General features: G+C 35.3%; 1 protein-coding gene across 1 annotated transcript; it reads left to right on the plus strand.

Annotated features, from left to right (window-relative positions):
- The first annotated feature begins 9,423 nt into the window (after positions 1-9,423).
- Positions 9,424-18,423, plus strand: LOC107766191 (dynamin-related protein 5A). Its single transcript, NM_001324908.1, is given in 16 exon segments — positions 9,424-9,664; positions 10,304-10,367; positions 10,456-10,560; positions 10,720-10,821; positions 11,434-11,484; positions 11,583-11,644; positions 12,389-12,479; positions 13,520-13,584; positions 14,942-15,136; positions 15,435-15,554; positions 15,732-15,802; positions 15,885-16,110; positions 17,097-17,147; positions 17,419-17,647; positions 17,765-17,904; positions 18,063-18,423. Coding segments are annotated over 16 exon segments (1,830 nt in total). The 5' UTR covers positions 9,424-9,535; the 3' UTR covers positions 18,192-18,423.
- The last annotated feature ends 3,086 nt before the right edge of the window (positions 18,424-21,509 follow it).

Genomic DNA, 21,509 nt, shown 5'->3' on the forward strand with positions numbered 1-21,509 from the left:
ACACCATACTTGCTAAGCAAGGTGTTAAATGCTTTGTTACAAAAATGCGACCCCCCATCGCTTATGATAGCCCGCGGAGTACCAAACCTTGTGAAAATGTTCTTCTTCAAAAATGCCACCACACTTTTTGCTTCATTTTTGGGTAGAGCAATGACCTCTACTTATTTTGACATATAATCAACAGCTACCAAGATGTAGGTGTTTCCATAAGAACTCACAAAGTGACCTATGAAATCGATACCCCACACATCGAAAATGTCAATCTCCAAAATGGTGGTGAGGGGCATTTTATTTTTCTTTGAGATTCCACCGGCCCTTTGACATTCATCACAACGCTTGACGAGATCACTTGCATCCTTGTAAAGAGTGGGATAATAGAAACCACAACTTAACACTTTGGCCGCCGTTCTTGGTCCACCATGGTGACCACCATATGGCGAAGAATGACAAGCCCTAGGAATTTCACATTGTTCCTCCTCCGGTACACATCTTCTAATCACTCCATCCGTACGAATTTGGAAAAGGTACAGTTCATCCCAATAATGGTCACACTCCCATTTGAGCTTCTTCCTTTAGTTTGAAGAGAAATCATCCAGGATGATACCATTCATAAGAAAATTTTCTAGATCCGCGAACCATGGCATCTCTTTCATTGAAATGGCTAAGAGTTGCTCATCGGGGAAGGAGTCATTGATTCCAAGGCCATCATGCGGCCTCCCCTCCTCCTCCAAATGAGACAAGTGGTTTGCCACTTAGTTTTCACTTCCTTTTCGGTCTTGGATGTCTAGGTCAAACTCTTGCAACAAAAGCACCCATCTCATCAACCGGGCTTTGGAATCTTTCTTGCTTATAAGGTAACGGTGCCAAAAATTGATTTCGTCCAAGTCACACCTCTATTTGAGGTTATGAAATGGTCGATGCAATAGTAATACCCAATAGAGAGTCAATGTCGAATTCCACAGGGAGATATATGAATCAGATTTAGAGGTATATATTGTGGTGAATGAGATTAAACTATCTTAAATTACACTTCCACAAGGTTTGGTTGATTCTAGGTCTAGTTTAAACTAAGATTACAAGATAAATAATTAAAACTAAGAAATTGTTTTTGTTGTTGTTTTTAAATAATATAAAAGGCCTAGGGCTATGACCTTCACCTAGGTGTTTGCCTAATTGGTTGTAAACTGTAAAGCTTGTTTTGTTGGTCGGGGTATATTATAGCTATCAACACTCAAGTACCCACTCAATACCTCTCGGTAATAGAGTGATTTTGCCCAATTTGGCTATCTCAAGTCCAAATGGGTATTGAACAAAACAGTTGATAAAATACTCAAGTCGGGTTTTACTATCTCTAGGTTCAACCCTTTAATTGAGACTATCAATCTCTTGGTTTTATCCCAAATTCTTGTTAGCCAAGTTTTCCTAGATTAAGTCTCTCTTTCTTAAGAAGAGACCAAGTCAAATAGGCATGAACTAATATTTGCAACCATTAATTCTTCAATTAAAAGCAAGAACAAGGCTAAAAATAAACGCCCAACCATAAACAAGCTATAAATCAAATACCCATTAGGTTTACACACTAGGGTTGGGTCATAACCCTAGTTAGAAATCTAGCTACTCATAATGGGTATAGAAGAAAATAAAGAAGAAAATATGATAAAACTCATATTGCAAGATTAAAAAATAAAAATCCAATGTTAAATCACCAAAGTAAGCTAAAGTTACCTAAAGAGGCAAGTCAAAACTGCTACAGGACTTTCAATATTCCAAACTTAACCTATTTTCGTGAAACTAGTCTATTTATACAAAGATAGAATTTTCGGACAAAAATGTCCTTTCGGAGGTTCTGGGCCGCACAATTCCATGTGCGGTCCGCACTTCTCTTCAGTCTTGACAGGAGTTGACTCTGCGGCACGATTCTGGATTGCGGACGCATCTCTCATATTCTACGGTCCGCACAATTCTTGGTGCGTCCGCACAGGGCTCTTATGCGGACCGCGCATTTCTTAGTGCGGCTGCACAATTATTGTGCGGTCCATATTTCTTTTTGAGCTTGAAATGAGACTCTCTGAACTTTAGCTCTTGCATAGCTTCTGCGGTCGCACAATAATTGTGCGGTTCGCACTTTGCACTTGGACTCTATTAAATTTCCTTCACATTCTGCGATCACAGATGAAAATCTGTGGTCTGCACTTGAGCTTCTGTACCTGATTTTTGTCCTTGAGTTCAGGTTACTCCTTCTTGAGTTGGCTTTCATCTTAGTGGCTCATTTTATAATACTCCTGCAATTAAGCATATTTCATCAGTTTTCGGGAATATAGTTAAGCACTTTTGGACTACAACGAAAGCTAAAAGGCACTAATAAGTAGTCAAAATCCCCACTTATCAAGTACTCTACTAGTACCCTCGTCGGCAACAACTTTGCCCTTCTGGGTAGCTGTGAGTCTCTTCAGCGGTATCACTGCATATAAAGCATTTTGTTAGAAGGCTAAATTCTTATAACATAGCTCTATCGTACGATCTAGAGAAGAAGGAAGGACAACTATCCTATAATGCCCTGTAGCCTCATGTTCATAAGTATAGCGCGCAACATACTCCTGAACAAGACTCTACTAGACACGGCTTATAGACACCCTAGGACTCGCTGGCGTTATGGGCTATCTCCCTCAGCATATAATAAATAGGCCTCGCTGGTGTTATGTCACGACCCAAAATCCAACTAGTCGTGATGACAACTAACCCAACCCGCTAGGTAAGCCAACTTTCAATTATCCAATTCCAATAACAATTATTAAAGCAATTTAAGTGAATAAAGATCTTAATCTTATACATTCATCAATAACTGGTAGTACAAATCATGAGCTTCTAAGAATAGAGTATACAAAGCGGAAATGAAATAAATACATAGTCTGTTTGAATAATACATAAATAGAGCTTTTATAAATATAAGGCTACCATGAACAAGAGGCAGCTACAACAGGAACGCAGATACATCTTCAAATCCCGCAACCATCGAGCACAACAACAACAACAGCCAATATCTGCATGCAATGTGCAGAAGTGTAGTATCAGTACAACTGACCCCATGTACTGAGTAAGTAACAAACCTAGCCTTATGTTGAAAGTAGTGACGAGCTTCTACCAAGGTCGGGGCCAAAACCACTAGTTCACAACAGTCCATAACAACATAAAGCAAATAATACCAGAAGTAACTCAGAGATAAAATGCTCAGCCAAATCATGATTTCAAAAATAATAGTTCTTCCTTTCAAGTACATCAGCGAAAACCCAAATCGTTTGCCGAAGTTGTCAAAATATGAATACGTTTGAAAACAATAATTTCTCCCAAAATCTTTTCAATAATAAATGAGATGTTTCATTTTCTTTCCAGATAACCCGTGTAAAAATAAATGCATCACTATGCCTATCTGTCAAAATATGTGAGAAATCATTAATGATGTGATGTTGTACAGCATGAGGAAAATACATCTCTATGCATATATGTCATGTGTGCATGCTAATGCGATACAACTCAGTGATAAAATCATAAACAGCCCCTCGGGCAGACCTCACAATCACTCATAAACAGCCCCTCGGGCATACCTCTCCATCTCTCATGCCTCCCAGTCACTCAGCACTCGGCACTCGCACTCAGTAGTTACCTCCGCTCACTTAGGGTGTGTACAGACTCCGGATGGGCTCCTTCAGCCCAAGCTCTATAATCTGGACGGACAACTCACGTGCTATAATATCATATCAGAATCCGCACGGACAACTCACATGCCATAATAAGCCAATAAGGCCTACTGCAGGCGGGCAGCCCCGATCCATATAATAGTAATAATATATATAAAGCCAACATGGCCTGCTGCAGCGTGCAGCCCGATCCCAAAAATATCCTCACAATCAGGCCCTCGGCCTCCTTCAGTCATCAATCTCTCCAGTCTCTCTCTCATGGGCTCACAATGTCATGAGAATAGCCCAAAATGATGATATGATGTATCAATAAATAACAACAGAGAGTTAGATATGATATGCACTGAAATGAATATGACTGAGTATAAATTTTCAATTTAAAATAAATAATTCACAACAATATGACCTCTGTGGGTCCCAATAATACTGGCACATAGCCTCAACATGATTTTTAATATACTTTTCAGTTCAATTTCTTTAACTCATAAAACCGCATGGAAAATGCCAAGATTATTTAACTACAAAATTTCATAGAAACAATTATGTCACAATTTCTATAGTGCACGCCCGTCACCTAGCATGTGCGTTACCTCCCAACAATTCATGAAATACATATATTCAGTGTTCATACCCTCAACTCCAAGATTAGAAGAGTTACTTGCCTCGAACAGACCAAATTCCAATGTCGAGCAAGCTAAGCAATGCTTCAGAAATTCCATTCTACGTGTATCAACTTTCAAATGACTCTAATCTAGTCACAATTAATTTGATTCAGCTCACAAAAATTATAGGAATTAATTTCATATCAAAATACTAATATTTTCCAAAAATTCGAAATTACGCCCCAAAAATCACTTGTGGGGCCCACGTCTCAGAATCTGATAAAAGTTATAAAATTCGGAAGCTCATTCAACCACGAGTCTAACCATACTAATTTTACCAAAATCTGACCTCAACTCGACCTCCAAATCTTCAAATCTTATTTTCAAATTCCTAAGTTCAAACCCCCAATTTATACCTCAAAAATATGTAATCTAGTCGGATTATTCGATGATAATTCAATATTATGGAGTATAAATGATCACAAGTGACTTACCTCAAGTTTCCCTTGAATTCTCTCTCAAAATCGCCCCAAAAACCATGCTTGAAGGTCCAAAAATGGCAAAACTCGGAACCCCTTTTGTTTTTAACATTCTGTCCAGGATTTTCGCATCCGCGGTGATTTCTTCGCACCTGCGGTCTTCGCACCCACGGTGATTTCATTGCGCTTGCGGTCTTCACACCCGCGGTGATTTCTTTGCGCCTGCGGTCTTCGCACCCGCGATGATTTCTTTGCGCCTGCGGTCTTCGCACCCGCGATGATTTCTTCGCGCCTGCGGACTTCGCACCCGCAGCAAAATTTTTCGCACCCGCGGTGTCTGGCTAGACTATGTATTTTTTGCTTCCGCGACTAATTCCTCGCATCCACGAGCTCGCACCTGCGACCCTTTCTTGCGCAGGTGCGATCACACCAGCAACCTAGCTGCTTTAGCTCCTCCTCTAAATCCAAATTCGATTTGTTAAGCATCCGAAACTCACCCGAGGCCCTCGGGACCCCGTCCGAACATACCAACAAGTTCCATAACATAACACGGACCTTCTCGAGGCCTCAAATCATATCAAACAACATCAAAACGATGAATCGTGCCTCAAATCAAAATCTATGAACTTTGAACTTTCAAATTCTATATCTTGTGCCGAAACATATCAAATCAATCCGTAATGACTTCAAATTTTGCACACAAGTCATAAATGACATAATGAAGCTATTCAAATTACCAGAATCAGATTTCGACCTCGATATTAAAAAGTCAACCCCTGGTCAAACTTTCCAAAATTAAATTTTCGGTATTTCAAGCCTAATTCCACTACGGACTTCCAAATAATTTTCCGGACATGCTCTTAAGTCCGAAATCACCATACGGAGCTATTGGAATCATCAAAATTAAATTCCGAGGTCGTTTACTCATAAGTCAATATCCGGTCAACTATTTCAACTTAAGTTTCCAACATGAAAATTCATCCTTCCAAGCTAACTCCGAAATACCTTAAAATCAAAACCAACAATTCACACAAGTCATAATACCTCGTAGAAAGTTATTCAAGACTTCAAATAGTTGAAAAGAGTAAATATACAAAATGACCTGTTGGGTCGTTACATGTTATGGGCTATATCCCCCCAGTATAATCAATATAAACATGTATAAGGTATAACACATGTGGCAACATCATATGGACTCAAGAGATTATGAAAAAAGGCATAAACGAAATCACAAACATAATCTGACGCTCGTCGTCCATAAGTTGGACGGAGGAGTCTATCCCCATTTTAGGTAGAAACTAAGTATGTACATGAGATACTAAGGTTAATTAACTCATTAGGATCCCTTTATAATCAATTTATAACCAAGTAACTCAAGACTTGTCCAACTCTTCGAATTTCTAAAAATTTTGGCAATGTTTCCCCTAAAACTAGATGATCCCCAAAAACAACAGCAATCCCCACAATATACACGGGAATGGATACCCCGCAAAGATGATAAAATCAAATTAAAGGAGATCCAGTTATCCACAATAGTGTCAAACGATAGACAAAACGGAATTGTGAATGTAATGTCAACTTATAGTGGCTAACTTGTGACATGAAAGTCTAAATATGATTTAGAAATAATTTAAGCATCAAAACATGACAATTAAGCTTATATAATCTTAAATGAATCTATTAGTATCATATGGAGGTTAGATATACATAAAAACATCAAAGGAACGGAACAAACGGAAGTCCGGATGGCATATGCCAAATTAGCGATTTTTCCTTTTGTTTTTGTTGTGTTTTGAAGTTCCAACCTAAACTATTTTCTTCCATAGTTCACATATGGAATTGAATAATATAAAAGGATACAATACATGCTGATATTTTCCTTGAACGACCCTTAAAATATCAAAAAGAAAGGCTAGAACATAGCTAAATCGCGTCATGCCGAAAACGAACGAAAACCCTACATATCTCTTGTGTTCTTGCTTCCAAACCTTGTTCCCTTTGATCCACACCCTTAATTATATTTGTATAGCTAAAATACAGAGGTTTCAAGCTTCCTTATCCATGAAGCTCTTTCCAAAACTCGAGTTATAAGGAGAAAGGAGGACGGCAAAGTCTTACCTGTGTCATAAGGATCACGTTGATGTGTTCGCCTCTTGACTTTGAGTTGCGGATGATGGAATTGCTTCAAAATCCTAAGGATATTTAGGATATCTAGAGAGACTTTTTAGGTCTGATTTGGGTCGAAATGAGCCATAGAGACGAAGGCTACTACTTTATATATCAAGATAATTTTCAACCAACCTTGTGGGTCCCAAAGGGAGCTACTTGCGCAGTCTCGCAAAAATACGAGTATCTCTCCACTCCGATGTCATATCGATGAACGGTTTAATGCATTGAAAACTAGACTCGTATATATTTAATTTTGTGGGTGGATCACCCCGTAATTCCGAGTATATTGAGAGAAAATCTTAGTAACATTAGACCTAAATTTAAGTAAAATTATGAACGTAACTTGCGACAACTTTTGTCGACTTTTGTTTCCTAACTCATTTGACTTCAAAACTTAACACACGACTATAATACGACTAAAATACCTCATTTTATCACCTCCTTATTATGTTAATCACCCTGATATCACCCTAAAAGTACGGGTTATAACATTCCCAACTTGTCGACTTTCGACGAAACTTATTTTCTTCGATTCGTTTAGCTTCTAAACCTTCCAATCCTCTTGGTGCTTGCAGTTCATTATCTTAAATATTTGTAACCTCCAAGGTAACATGATTAGCTTACTTTATGTACTTTCAAATATGATCTAATTTCCGAGCATACATCAACTGACTTACGACGTACTTTTACGTACGAAAATATAGGGTGTAACAGTGCACCACTACCGTCGATAGAAGAGGGGCGAGCAATGACAAATGTACTTTTTTGACAACGAGTTTATTTGAACCTAATAGTTTCGATGCATAGCATAAAGTTATAATAAAAATTCACTAACAGTTTGTTTGGATGGTTGTTACATGTCGTTTCATAATGTATCGTATTGTATTGTATTGTATTGTATTGTATGATAAATATAATATTTGGATAGATTGTATCGTTTGGCATCGTTTCATGATGTTTCGTACCAATAATATGAAGAATAAACTTACAACATTACTAAAAAAAAATAGGATACAAAGTAGAATTATTAGATAAAAAAGTAGGATAAAGAATAAAATATGATTATTAATAATAAAGACGCGCAAAATGAGAGAAAAAAGCAACGTAACGACGCCACCACACCAAATTCGTCGTTACATAAAGTGGCACTTTTCGTTGTTACGTAACGACGGATTTAACGATACGATACAGTAAAATTTAAGTAACAATCAAAACAAACATTGTATTTAAAGTAACAATACGATACAATACAACAGGTAATAACCATCCAAACAAGCTATAAATTTTTAATAAATTATATTTGAACTAATAATTTTAAAATATAATGAGTTTAGTGCTAAAAACGTTAAAGGTCGAAATGATTAAGTCAAGATACCGCCACTGGGAATGAGTTATGAAAATTGGGGTATGGGACTTAGCTATTTCGAGAATGACAAGCTAAGATTTGAAAACCACTAAGATGAAGTTGGACGAGAGAGGAAACACAAAAAACTTTAAGAAATTCGAAAGAAATAACTTTATACACGGGATATGAAAAGATTTTTTTATTATCAAATTATTTATAGATAATTGATTAGTAACATAGAAATATCTTAAGCGAACTTTGTGATAAAAAAAATGAATGAAATAAGAAAGGAAAAAGAAACAAAAGAGAATAACAAAATAGGAAAACAAACTACACGTATGCACATAACAAAATCTTTGATCAACGCACCATGCCTTTGTTTGGTGAACCAGATGCCTTTGTTTTACTGGGTGCACAAACATAGTATTTGTCTAATTTATGAGAAGTATGTACCGTATAATTACAAAATATTGGGATTGAGTATATATTCCTGCGAACCAATAAATACTAAGTGGATCTGCCCCGGTTGTGTGCAATAGGAAAGATATAAGTTTAGGAGTGTTAACATATACGTTTTTTGTAATACTAGACTAGATATGTGTAACAATAATAAAATTAGATGCTATATTTAGGTGTCAAAATCTTGAAAAACATCGTAACAATGAGACAAGACATTTATTAATCAGCTTGTAAAGAAATTTCAATAAATATAATTTTTTTAAATAGTAACTACTCCAGCTTATCAAAAATAAAAAAATTTCAACAAATTAAAATAACCTAACAAATAAAGCTTAGATCAAACAAAATATCTTTTCTCTGTATCAAGCATAACATAAACTTCAACAAAAAATAAAACAAAAAAATACATAACCTCAACACAAGTGAACAAGTTCGTGAAAGGAAATTGATAGAGCAACATTCAACAAGGACGGCACGGTGCCCTAAGGCCCCAAAAGTTGTGAAAACTGACATACAAGTCTCTGATTAATTTATTTACTTACAACCGAACCCAACCGACGTCGACGCGGTCCGTCGTTTAAATTCTCTCTCCCCGTTATACATACATACATACAATAATAAAGGAAACTTTCCAATTTGAAATTCTAAAGTCGACCCGTTGCCCACTTCTCTCTCCTTTCTTCAATTCATTGTCGATCTATCGATCGATTACGAAATCGCCGGCGGTGCTGATTATATTGTTTCAGTCGTTACCTGAGTCAAGTCGCCGATCTTTGACTCGGATCAATGGAGAATCTCATACAATTGGTTAACAGATTACAGAGAGCTTGTACAGCCCTTGGCGATCACGGTGAAGAGAGTGCATTGCCTACTCTCTGGGATGCCCTTCCTTCCATCGCCGTCGTTGGTGGCCAGGTCTCTCCGATCTCCTTATTCGTTCAATTCAGATCTGTGTTTTATATCATTATTATCTTTCTATTCGTTTTTCTGTCACTTTAATTTCTGGAACCTTCCTTTACTGCGCTGTATCTATTGTCCTTGAACAAGATTTCTTAATCTTCGATTGTCTTTTGTTAGTTTGATAATTTGCAGTTCACGATGAAATAAGTGTTTTCTCAAAATATAGGGTTCCGATCTATTTGTTAATATTTGAGGGAGTCGGTTGTAGCTTCGGTTGGTAGGTGATCTTAGTTGTGCTGGCATATGTGATGATGTGTTGTAGCCCATTAAAACCTAAAAGCTTCTAATGTGAAAGCATCGTGCTGCTTTTGTGCTGAAGTAGTTTTATGAGCTGCTTGATATTACTGCGGTAGTGCATGGATACAGGATGCTTTAGCTCTCTTAATTTCAGCTTGTATTATGTACATTTATCAATTCCTTTTGAGTTAATATGTTATTCTGCGGTCTGATGGTTTTATAGCAGCAAATTGTCGTATGTTTTGGTCTGATTATATGTGTGAAACAAAATTAATGTGTGCTTTTCTGAACACTCTTGGTTTAATGATTTGCTGGTTTAATAGCATTGCTTAACTTCATATTCTGTATGGTTTATAGAGCTCTGGGAAGTCTTCAGTGCTTGAGAGCATTGTTGGAAAGGATTTTTTGCCTCGTGGATCCGGTAAAAATAATGCGCTCATTATAAGTGCTGTTTACATGAAGTTTTTATCAATGCCAGATTACAAGATATACTAACATATCATGCGCAGGTATTGTCACTCGTCGACCCCTTGTCCTACAGCTTCATCGGATAGATGAGGGTAGAGAATATGCGGAATTTGGACACCTTCCAAGGAAGAGGTTTACTGATTTTGGTGAGTCGCTAGACAATATATGCCCTCATTGTTTATGCAATCCTAATTTTCACCTTCCACATGTATCACCTGATATACTTTAGCATTACTTGTCATCTTCGTTGATCACCTTGCTTTATTGTCCTTTTGACTTTTAAATCCTGTGTATCTTTTGTTTAGCTGCCGTGAGAAAGGAGATTGCTGACGAGACTGATCGAGAGACAGGCCGTTCTAAACAGATCTCCAGCGTCCCAATTTATCTCAGTATATATTCTCCAAATGGTACGAAGAGATTTTAGCTTTCTCTATTAGCAATGGTGTATTGTAAAAGTTATGTGCTTGTGTTGACAAAGAAGTACTTGAACTTAACCTCTAAATAAAAGAAGTACTTGAACTTAACCTCTAAATAAAAGAAGTACTTGAATCTTGTATTCGGAGTATATATTTGAAATTCAGAATTATATTGATCTTTGTTTTACTGAAACGTGAGGCAAATATTTCTGCAACAGTTAATGCAACTAAACAAACTCCCCATCTGAATATTTACTGGACAGTTAAAGCATCTTGGGTAAAATCTCATGTAGGGAACAGCTTTGCTGGTGACCATAGTTGTGGTCTATACTTTAGTGGAGAGCTTTTCAAATTTTTATCACTTGTGAAAATCTACTTGATGTTGAATATTGGTGTTTTTGTCCTTTGTTTCCTATTTGCGCTATACCTGTAATCTGAGTCGCAGCATTTTGTTGGTGCCAATTGTGTCCCTCTTTTCATCATATAATTTTTGAGAAAGTCCCTAATAGACATAGTCTGCAATTGTTCTTCCGTGTTTTATATTTCTGTTATTTTTTTCCCCTCTGGCTTTTGACATCTGAATTTTGATTTTGGTCATGCCAGTCGTAAACTTGACACTGATCGATCTTCCTGGACTTACAAAAGTAGCAGTTGGTGAGTTGCTTGTTTGGCTCATCAGTTTTAGCTGTTTCTTACCTTTTCCTGATAATGGACTATCTGTGAATCAAATTCTCTCCATTGAATTCTTTTAGAGGGACAATCTGAGGGCATTGTTGCGGACATTGAAAACATGGTTCGCTCTTATATTGAGAAGGTTAGTTGTACTTTCTCTTATTTATAAAATTTTCTATGGGCATTGTTCAAGTGTCTTTACACTTAGGAAAACAATAATACAGTACCAAGTTCACTGGCGGCCCATCCGGTGAATTGCGGAAGGAAGTCTCAGGGAATGGAATTAGAATAAAAATAAATGATTTGTGTGATTTGGATCTATTCTTGAGATTACCCGGAATGAATGTTGGGGTGCACCCTAACCTACTTCACCTCTGACTTAAAAGGAGTTTGGAATGGAATGAAAACAGTAGAAAACTGAAGGGTAGGGATCAGCATGGAACTGCTTAGCAAGATGGACGAGGGTAGGGGTATCTCTGGAGCTTGGGGAGGGAAAGGGGATCACTGGAATGGTGAAAGGGTAATGGGTCGACGATAAGATGCGGGTTCGTGAAAAGTTGAGATAGAATGGCGCTTATCTGATCCTCTCTCAATTCTTCCCCTATGAATGGTGATTTTGGCCATTTCAAAATAGAATGGGTATTGGTGTTAAGGCACTATGGAAGTAACCTCAGAATCACAACTCCAAAATGAAATCAGGACTTAATAACATGGAATTGGAACGACACATTGTTATTCCATTCTGTTGTTGTTACATTGTCCCAAAGAGGCCATACATTATGAACGGTTTACTTTTGATTTAAGATAAATATATATTGGCCTTTAAGAATCTCAGTTACTTCTTCATGTGGGTGAGTTTTTTTATTCCATTGTTTTTACATTGCAGCCAAATTGCATTATTCTTGCTGTTTCTCCTGCCAATCAAGATCTTGCAACATCGGATGCTATTAAGATTTCTCGCGAAGTAGACCCAAAAGGTAAGAGTTCAGAAATTTCCTCTACTTCGCCTTATTTTTCTCTAGGTTGCTTGCTATATTTGATCAGTTATGTATATTTTGATTGATGTCAAAATAGCTGGATCTAGTCAATTTATGCGGTTTAGCTAATTATTGTTTTGCAAACTGTTCACTTGAGCAGAAGCTGGAATTCAGAAATAGATTGGAATGCTGCATGCTTCTAAGAAACTTTTCTTTCTCACTTTTATTTTTTCTGTTCTTATCTCTACTCCATCGGGGTAGCCGTAGGGGTAAGGTCTGCGTACACACTGCCCTCCCCAGATCCCACTAGTGGGATTTTACTGAGTCGTCGTTGTTGTTGTTATCTCTATTTTGTTGACTTATCAATTATTTTTTAACATCATTGCGTACAAGGGGTAAGCACATTGATAATAATGACGCTTTTTCATTGCCTCGTAAAGTAAGCACATTGATAATAATGACGCTTTTTCATTGCCTCGTAAAATAGTTATCCATGTTGATAATAATGACGCTTTTTCATTGCCTCGTAAAATAGTTATCCATGTTGATAATAATGATAGAGTTCTTGTTGTTTTGTTTTTGTTTTATTTCTTCACATGTTCTGTGGCTCTCTTGAAAGTAAGAGGATGAGTGTTTCCAATTATTATGGGCAAGAAGACTTGGATTTCATGGAAAATAAAAATGAAACAAGAAATTAAAATTAGAACTGAGAAGAGAAATAATTTTGTCTTGTGCACATTGAATCCAACAGTATTTAAGACCAAATCTTAGTATCTTGTAAACATTAGGAAACTGTGGGTTTCGGTCTCATTTAAAATATTATTGCTTGAGCAAATAATGTAGCTAGATTTTTTGCTTGAATCATTATCTTTTTGCATTTGCCTTTCTTTCCTTTTGTGTTATCTTGTGTAGTAATCCAATAGACCATGCTAGCTCTTACTTTTTGAGATAGTCTGAATTATAAATTGTTATATCAAGAGTATTTTGGTAAGTGAGATGATAAATATTGCCGTTTAACACTGAAAGTCTTCTTGCCTCAGGGGAAAGGACTTTTGGTGTTCTGACGAAGATTGATCTTATGGATAAGGGTACTGATGCTGTCGATGTAAGTTATTTATTTGGTTATATAATGATTACTTCCTACTTTTGTTTGTTTGGTAAAAATATATTGCACTAAGCGTGACGCAGATTTAGCAAACGTGAATGTTGGAGCTCCTCTGTACATGGTTTTTTGGTATAGTTCTTTCAAGAGAAGCCAAGCATGGGTTACTCTTCTTGAATTTTCGCTCATACATTGTAAATCCACATTGTAACTTGTACTCGTAAATGATTGGGGGAAATCATATATACATGGCGTTATTGACAAGTCATGCTTTTTGTTGATAGTTACATTGGAGAACTTCGGGGAAGAGTCCTCCGTCACATAACCCTCATATCATCTTTGATTCAACTTATTTAGGCTAAGTTTGGACACTCTGCTAATTGAGTTTGGTCGGGCTAGGGAAATGATGATATTATCGATGTTCAGTGAATACCAAATCCATACATTTTGTATCTTAACTATGGTGAAATAATATCTATGCGAAGCAATACTCATTTGGTTAGATGGAACAAAAAGCACCACTTTTTGTGGCTAACATAAAATCAAGAATGACGGATATGGATTTGTCTCTACTGAAGTTTTTGAAATTAAAGTAGATTTCTTGTGTATTTCGAAGGATCTATATGAAATGCCTATCCCCATATCTCACCCATTTTCAGGGGGGCTTCAAGACAAATGAAGAGTCTGGTTAGCATGCTTTCTCTAGTATTGCAAATTTATTGTTTTCAAAAGTATGTTCTGTATAAAGAAAAAGGTTGTTTAGACGAACATGTCAAAGTAAGAAAGATTAAACAAAATCTCAATGCGCAGTTAAGTGAAAAATGAAATTATACCAAAGGGATCTAAAATCTTGTAAATCTGTCATTCTTAATTTGATAAAGTTAATTTTGAACTCACTTTAAGGATTTTATTATCAAAGACAATTTCGAGGCATCGTCCTTGCTACAGCAATCCAAAATGAAATTTTAATCTGTTCAATTTTGTTGATGTCTTCCTGGTTTATGGGAAAAGGAGCACTAGGAGAGGAAAATATGCTTTTTGAATGGTATGTTATGTGAACTACTAGTGTCTGTATATGCTTTTATATTTGACTAACTGATAAGCTCTCAAGTAAGCAATAGACATAGTTTGATTTCAAGATATAAGATGTGATGGAAACATCTATCTTTATCTTTCTCTTTAAGTTCTTGTCTGAGCATTTCACCTACCTTTTGGAATAGATTAATAGTTGTCAACATTTCCTTTTGCTGCTCGTTGGATACTACCTAATTCTTTTCTTGGACAAATAGCCAAATGTTTGTTCACACTTTATAAAGGTTTGCAATGGTTGTTATGTTAAATCATCTTATTGGATTTTCAGATCTTGGAAGGAAGAGCATATAAACTACAATTTCCATGGATAGGTGTTGTCAATCGTTCTCAACAAGATATTAATAAAAACGTTGACATGATTGCTGCCAGGCGTAGAGAAAAGGAGTATTTTTCTAGTACCCCTGAGTACAGGCATATGGCCAACAGGATGGGTTCAGAACATCTTGGGAAAGTTATGTCAAAAGTATGTTATATTCTCAAAGAATGTCTTTTTTCTATTCTGAATTGTTGTTTAAGTGCCCTTGGTGCTGAAACCTTTTTAATTGGTGCATGTGCCCTTCCTTTCTAAATTTATTTCCTGTCCTCTGAAGAAAGTTTGAGAACAAGTATTCTATAAATTTTTCTACAAAATGCTTTGTTTTTGTTGATGCTTTAAATGAAGCTCTCGAGGTCTTAATGTTTTCCCTAATTGACGTAGTCATGATTTTCAGTTTTCCAGATTACTAACTTGTTTTTTTTTAATCTTGTTAATGCCTATTTAGCACTTGGAGTCTGTTATCAAGTCAAGAATTCCAGGTCTTCAGTCTCTTATCAGCAAGACCATCATTGAGCTAGAAACTGAATTGAGCCGTCTTGGGAAGCCCATTGCGACAGATGCTGGAGTAAGTATCATCTTGAATTTTCTGTTGAATTGGTTATCAAATTTTTCCAGACAGATTTTACTCTAGCTGTTATGAGTTGGTTCTGTACTTTTCATGTTAGCTTTCAGAATGTATGTTTGCTTTCTTGTGGCTATACAATGTATGTGATGTCTTTGTTGTGCATGTTTAAATTGATAGGGAAAGCTGTACATGATTATGGAAGTCTGTCGTACTTTTGATGGAATCTTCAAGGAACATCTTGATGGAGTGTAAGTATTCTCTGCCACTTCCGTCTTTTTAATCTACAGTAATAAATTATGCTGCTGTGTTCTAATCTTATTTTTGTTGCAGTCGACCTGGTGGAGATAAAATATATAATGTCTTTGATAATCAGCTTCCAGCTGCATTGAAACGATTGCAATTTGATAAGCAACTTTCAATGGACAATGTAAGGAAACTTATAACTGAAGCTGATGGATACCAACCACATCTGATTGCTCCTGAGCAAGGATATCGTCGTCTTATTGAATCCTCCTTGACTTCTATGAAGGGTCCTGCTGAAGCAGCCGTTGATGCGGTACGGAATTAAATTCTCTCTGATATGCTTCTAGAATTGCAACTAACGAGAGTTCTCCGCGTGAACGATTTGTATTAGCTTTGTTCAATTTTTCTTAGTGTTAAGGATCTCCTTCTAGTTACCCTTTGCCTCTTCTTTGTCTTTTCCTCTGCCTTTCCATGATATTTATTCCAGGCTTCTATTTTAAGTAGTGGGGTATGTTAAAGACTGTAGAATTGGATCTCTGACTTTGAACTCTTGAGGTTCAATTACTGAAGTGCTCGCTGTTGAGTGTGTGATACAGTTAAAACCTCTCTATAGTGGCGTCGTGTCGTTTGTCCTGACATTGTTTGGCTGCTATAGCAAATTGCTTTTATAGAGGACATATATTATAGCATAACATGAAATATTGGTTCAAAAGAAAACTTGGCCGTTATAGTGAAGTGCTGTTATAGAGGACAATTGTTATAGAGAAGTTTGAATATTTCACAATGTTTAAATGTCGCAAAGATAAGGCCTAATGTATGCGATATGTTATTTCTGGTTGCTTTAGTTGTAAGTCTATTTAGTTGTAATGTATACAGAGATTTCTGGTTACTTAAAGAAAGATGTAATCTAACATGAATGGGGATGTAAGTTGGCCTAGAAACCAGTTGTTTCTCTGTAGAAATGAGAACTTGCGAGAAAGTTAGAATGTCTACTCTGGTGAACTCATTTTCTTCTGGAGTGACAAGTATGAGATTTTATTTTTGTTTTTTCCGTGTACCTTCTAAAAGTTGAACTATGTAAATCCAGCAGTATTTAAGTATCAATTACATTATTACGTTTCAAACTGAGAGGAAATGTGGCGACTGCGTTGTTGTTAGGTTTGGAGTATTTTGTGCTTGACCTTGTTTAATTAGAGTACTATGAAATACACAAGGGGCTTTTGTTCATTGTTATGGGCACATCTCTTGGTGCAGTTGAGCAAAATAATTCTTTAACTATTTCATCTGCAATGTTTTCAGGTTCATGCTATACTGAAGGAACTGGTTCACAAGTCAATTAGTGAGACTGCAGTATGTTCACTTTCCTTTTAAAATTACTATTCTGAGTTTGAGGTATATGAAAAGCTTAAATGTATGTCATAAATCTCAGCCATTCTCTTTTATGATTGTAAAAGTTCATTCTGGTGGAGTTAAACTTAAACGAATGAACCCCCAGTAATGCATGCTCAGTGATTCTGACATGGAAAAAGTTGAAGAATTCTCTCGTTATCATGATTAAGTTTTGTTAAACAGTTAGAAGGGCTACAAATAATTCACATACTGTGCCTTTTGTTATTGGCAGGAGCTAAAGCAATATCCCTCTCTTAGAGTTGAGGTCAACGGTGCAGCTGTTGAATCACTAGAAAGGATGAGGGATGAAAGCAAAAAAGCAACTCTTCAGCTGGTTGAAATGGAGTGTAGTTACCTGACTGTAGATTTCTTCCGGAAACTTCCTCAAGATATTGAGAAGGGAGGAAATCCAACACATTCAATTTTTGACCGGTATAATGATTCCTATCTTCGAAGGATAGGTGAGTTTTGAATTAGCTTTTATCCTTGAAATTCATTGAAATTTGCTGGCACCGTGACTGCTTTATTGCATGTAATTTATTTTGTGTGTCCCCTCTGATGGGCTCTTTTCTCAACAGGATCGAATGTCTTGTCTTATGTCAATATGGTTTGTGCTACTTTGAGGAATTCCATTCCTAAATCTGTTGTTTATTGTCAAGTACGGGAGGCCAAACGCAGCTTGCTTGATCATTTCTTCACCGACTTGGGAAAGAAAGAGGTGAGAATTTCGCATCACTGTTTGGCTAACCTGGGAACTGTACTTCTTTTTCTCGGGAGGGAGTCAGTTGGGAGAAGAGAGCATATCGAACGATGATGACTTGGATGTATCAATGATAATCTCTGATTCTGTTCTTCCCTTTTCAACCATTTCTGCAGGGGAAACAGCTGGGTACTTTGCTGGATGAGGACCCAGCAATAATGCAGCGTCGTATCTCTCTGGCGAAGAGACTTGAGTTGTACAGAGCTGCTCAGGCTGAGATCGATTCAGTTGCATGGGCTAAATAGACGCAAACCTTTCTTTTTCCTCCAATTTTTGTTCATCACGATTGGGATGTAGGAGACACGTGGCCTCTGATTCTTTGCTTCAACATGTAATTCTTTCCATGGTAATTAGTGATATACTAAATAGGTAGGGGAGTTAATTAGTCGGTTTGGTACGGTTTTGAAAGACTTCGATTTGCTATTTTCGGTTTTAAAAAGGTTATATACCAAATACCATACCGAAACAAATTTAGTATTTGTTTGGCTTTTCAATTTTTGGTTACTGTTTATGCGGTTGTGTAATTACATACCAAACTTACAAGTCATGAAACTGATTTTTCAGACTCAAGCAAAAAGATCTTTTTTTAAAAAATTACAAACTTTTAGTTAAAATAAATAGCAGTCAGCCAACGAACAATGCCAATCATTATGGACAGAATAAGAGTTGGAAAAAGTCAGAGAAATAGAGGGGAAAGACATTGCGTGTTATGCATGGAGTGTTTTATTATTTGTCCCTGACCCCTATTATCACTCTCTGCCTTCAAATAATTTGAGGATATAAATAGTTACCGCAGCAAGCTAAAGCTTCTTGTCGAGCTAAGCTAAATTTTGATCGCTGCAACCAACAGTCCTTAATTCCTTCAAGTTTCTGCCGATTCATTCATTTCGTGGAGCTTGTTTCAAAAATAGGTGGAAAAAACAGGACGATATACTGTAATATTTTATTCGTATTCTATGTATGTTTGATATCGCCAATATTATATTGGCTAGGTATCTAAAAATTATTGCATATATATATATATATATATATATATATATATATATATATATATATATATATATATATATATATACTAGTATCTATGAACGTGCGTTGCATGTTAATAATGACACGTGATGATTTAAATATTTATTTATATGAAAGATAGTAAAATTTAATTAATGAGATAAATTTTATATAATACAACAATCATCTAAATGACGAAAAACATTATTACATTAGCATAATACATGAATTTAAAATAAAAGGACATCATCAAAACTTACACATAATACAAATTATCATAGTTAGATAATTATGTATTATAGTTTAAAAGTATTTAATGTGATGGTATCTTAACGAACACTTCTTTGTGGACGATATTTTTTTCTGTATGTTTTCTCCTAATGCTTTTGGTTGCTCTGCCTTAACCAAAACTCTTGTTGTCGATCTTGATATTCCTCTTGAAAGTGCAACATACAGTTGTTCGTGCGAGAAAATATATTGCGGTAAATATAGTCCAATATTTAGGATGTTTGTCCTTGTGCTTTATTTGTTATATTTGCAAAACATAAACATACTAAAACTTATTTTCATACAAATTTAAAAGGATATTCCTTAGTTTCGGAAGACGAAAGTTGAATTCAGGGATAACAATATACTTAGAAGCACATTGACCAGTATCATAATTTTTGTATGTATGACGTTATTGTCAAAACTTCTATATACCATATGTGTGCTATTACATAAGCTATTCAATGTATCTAAGTTTTTTCAATAGCATGACAAACATCATATATACAATGGAAGATCAATTTTAACTTAGTCTATTATATATACGGTGACACTAACATGCATAAGAAATAATAAACTTGACAACAAACATGTATGGTAGAAGGCCATTTGGTATTAAAGTATTTAATTATTCTTCTTGGTAGTAATTATTGATATCATTTTCAGCTGAGTCAAAAACTGAAAAATATTTTATTTTTATTATAAAATTTTGCAATCAACCTTTTATTTAGTTGATCAACATATGCATTTTTGCTAGCTAATTAAGATATCTTTTTAATTCTATCTTGCGATTTGCACAAATTATATTTTAATCTAATGATAGAAATATTTCTCTTATTAAATGTACTACTATTACCATTGGGATTGATAACGAAGTGTTGAGGAAAAATCAAATTATTTTTTATTGGATGCTCTTCTTCGTTTCCGACGCGAAGTAAGAAGATACTGAATATTGGATCTGTTCTTACTTTATATTTCTTGTCAGTTGAATCTTTTTCATTTGAGGCCATAAGTATAACTTTGACGAGCTAGCTTTTACAGTCTCTGCTTTTGACGATTTTAGAACTACTTGTAGTACTTGATAGAAATCATCTCCCAAACCATTAGTTTTCTACCAAACGGTTCATTAATAAGAACTCTGGGCAATTATTTCGATCGTTTTACACGTTGCCATAAGTGCTTCATACAATATTATCATTTTTTCTTTCCTTATAAATTTAGTACCATTGCTCTGCTTTGATATATTTGTGATGGTTATTTAAGTTGTTTGAAGAGGTATATCAAATCTAAAGTGAGTGGCCTCACAATAAAATCGTTATTGGTACACCACTTGCTATTATTGCTAACAGTGTCATGCCTCTTGATATTATATTTGCAAGTAATGCATGACATAGAAATATTATTTCGATTACGCCGGAGGCATCTACAAAGAATAATCTCGTTATACCAGAGTCGACTCTTTATAATATAGTCTTGAAAGCTTGTTCTTGATTATGATTTAACTTTGATTGTGCTTCCTCAGTCACTTGTATAACATTGTGATTCTTAATAATATACTAACATTTTTACTTTGTGTTTAACGCTCTTTTTATGGAATAAATTTATGTATCCTGAGATATTTTTTTAACTTGAATAAGAATTTTACTCATGATGAATTTTAAAAATAATTGAATTGGATTCTCTTGCTAAATAGTTAATTAAAGATTTAATTATTTAATTTTAACATAAAAAATAATTTATTCTATGTTGATTCAGATCTTAATATTAGTTCATCTCTTATTTTGAATATTTAATCTTAATTCTAATTTTATCCACTATAAATTTTATTTTCAAAGAGTAAAAGATTGATAAGATATTTTACTTTTAGATCTTTATGTTTGTAGAATTATTAGTGGTATTGACTCTTACCAACCATTTTTTTCTCTCTTTCTCACACATTTATATTCTTAAATATTTTTTTAGTTATTGTTTAATAATTGGATATTTTTTAATATTACACGAAAAATTGATAAAAAATATTATTTGAGTAGGAAAATAGTTCAAATATAATATAAAAATATATTATCGTTGTGGTATGTTTTCTCAATTTCAACTATTTATGCAGTCCATTTAATATTACTTTTATTTTTTTTGGTATTGGACATTATGGAGTGGTAATGTATTGCCAATACGGAGGATTCTTATGAAATTGATTTTATTAAACCTTCCTTCATAATTTTAATAAGAATTTAATAGATAAATTTTTTTTAATTTTAAATCTTAAATATTAAAAATTAGCAAAGAAGATA

Source organism: Nicotiana tabacum, chromosome 19, assembly GCF_000715075.1.
Source record: "Nicotiana tabacum cultivar K326 chromosome 19, ASM71507v2, whole genome shotgun sequence".
NCBI classification, from domain to species: Eukaryota; Viridiplantae; Streptophyta; class Magnoliopsida; order Solanales; family Solanaceae; genus Nicotiana; species Nicotiana tabacum.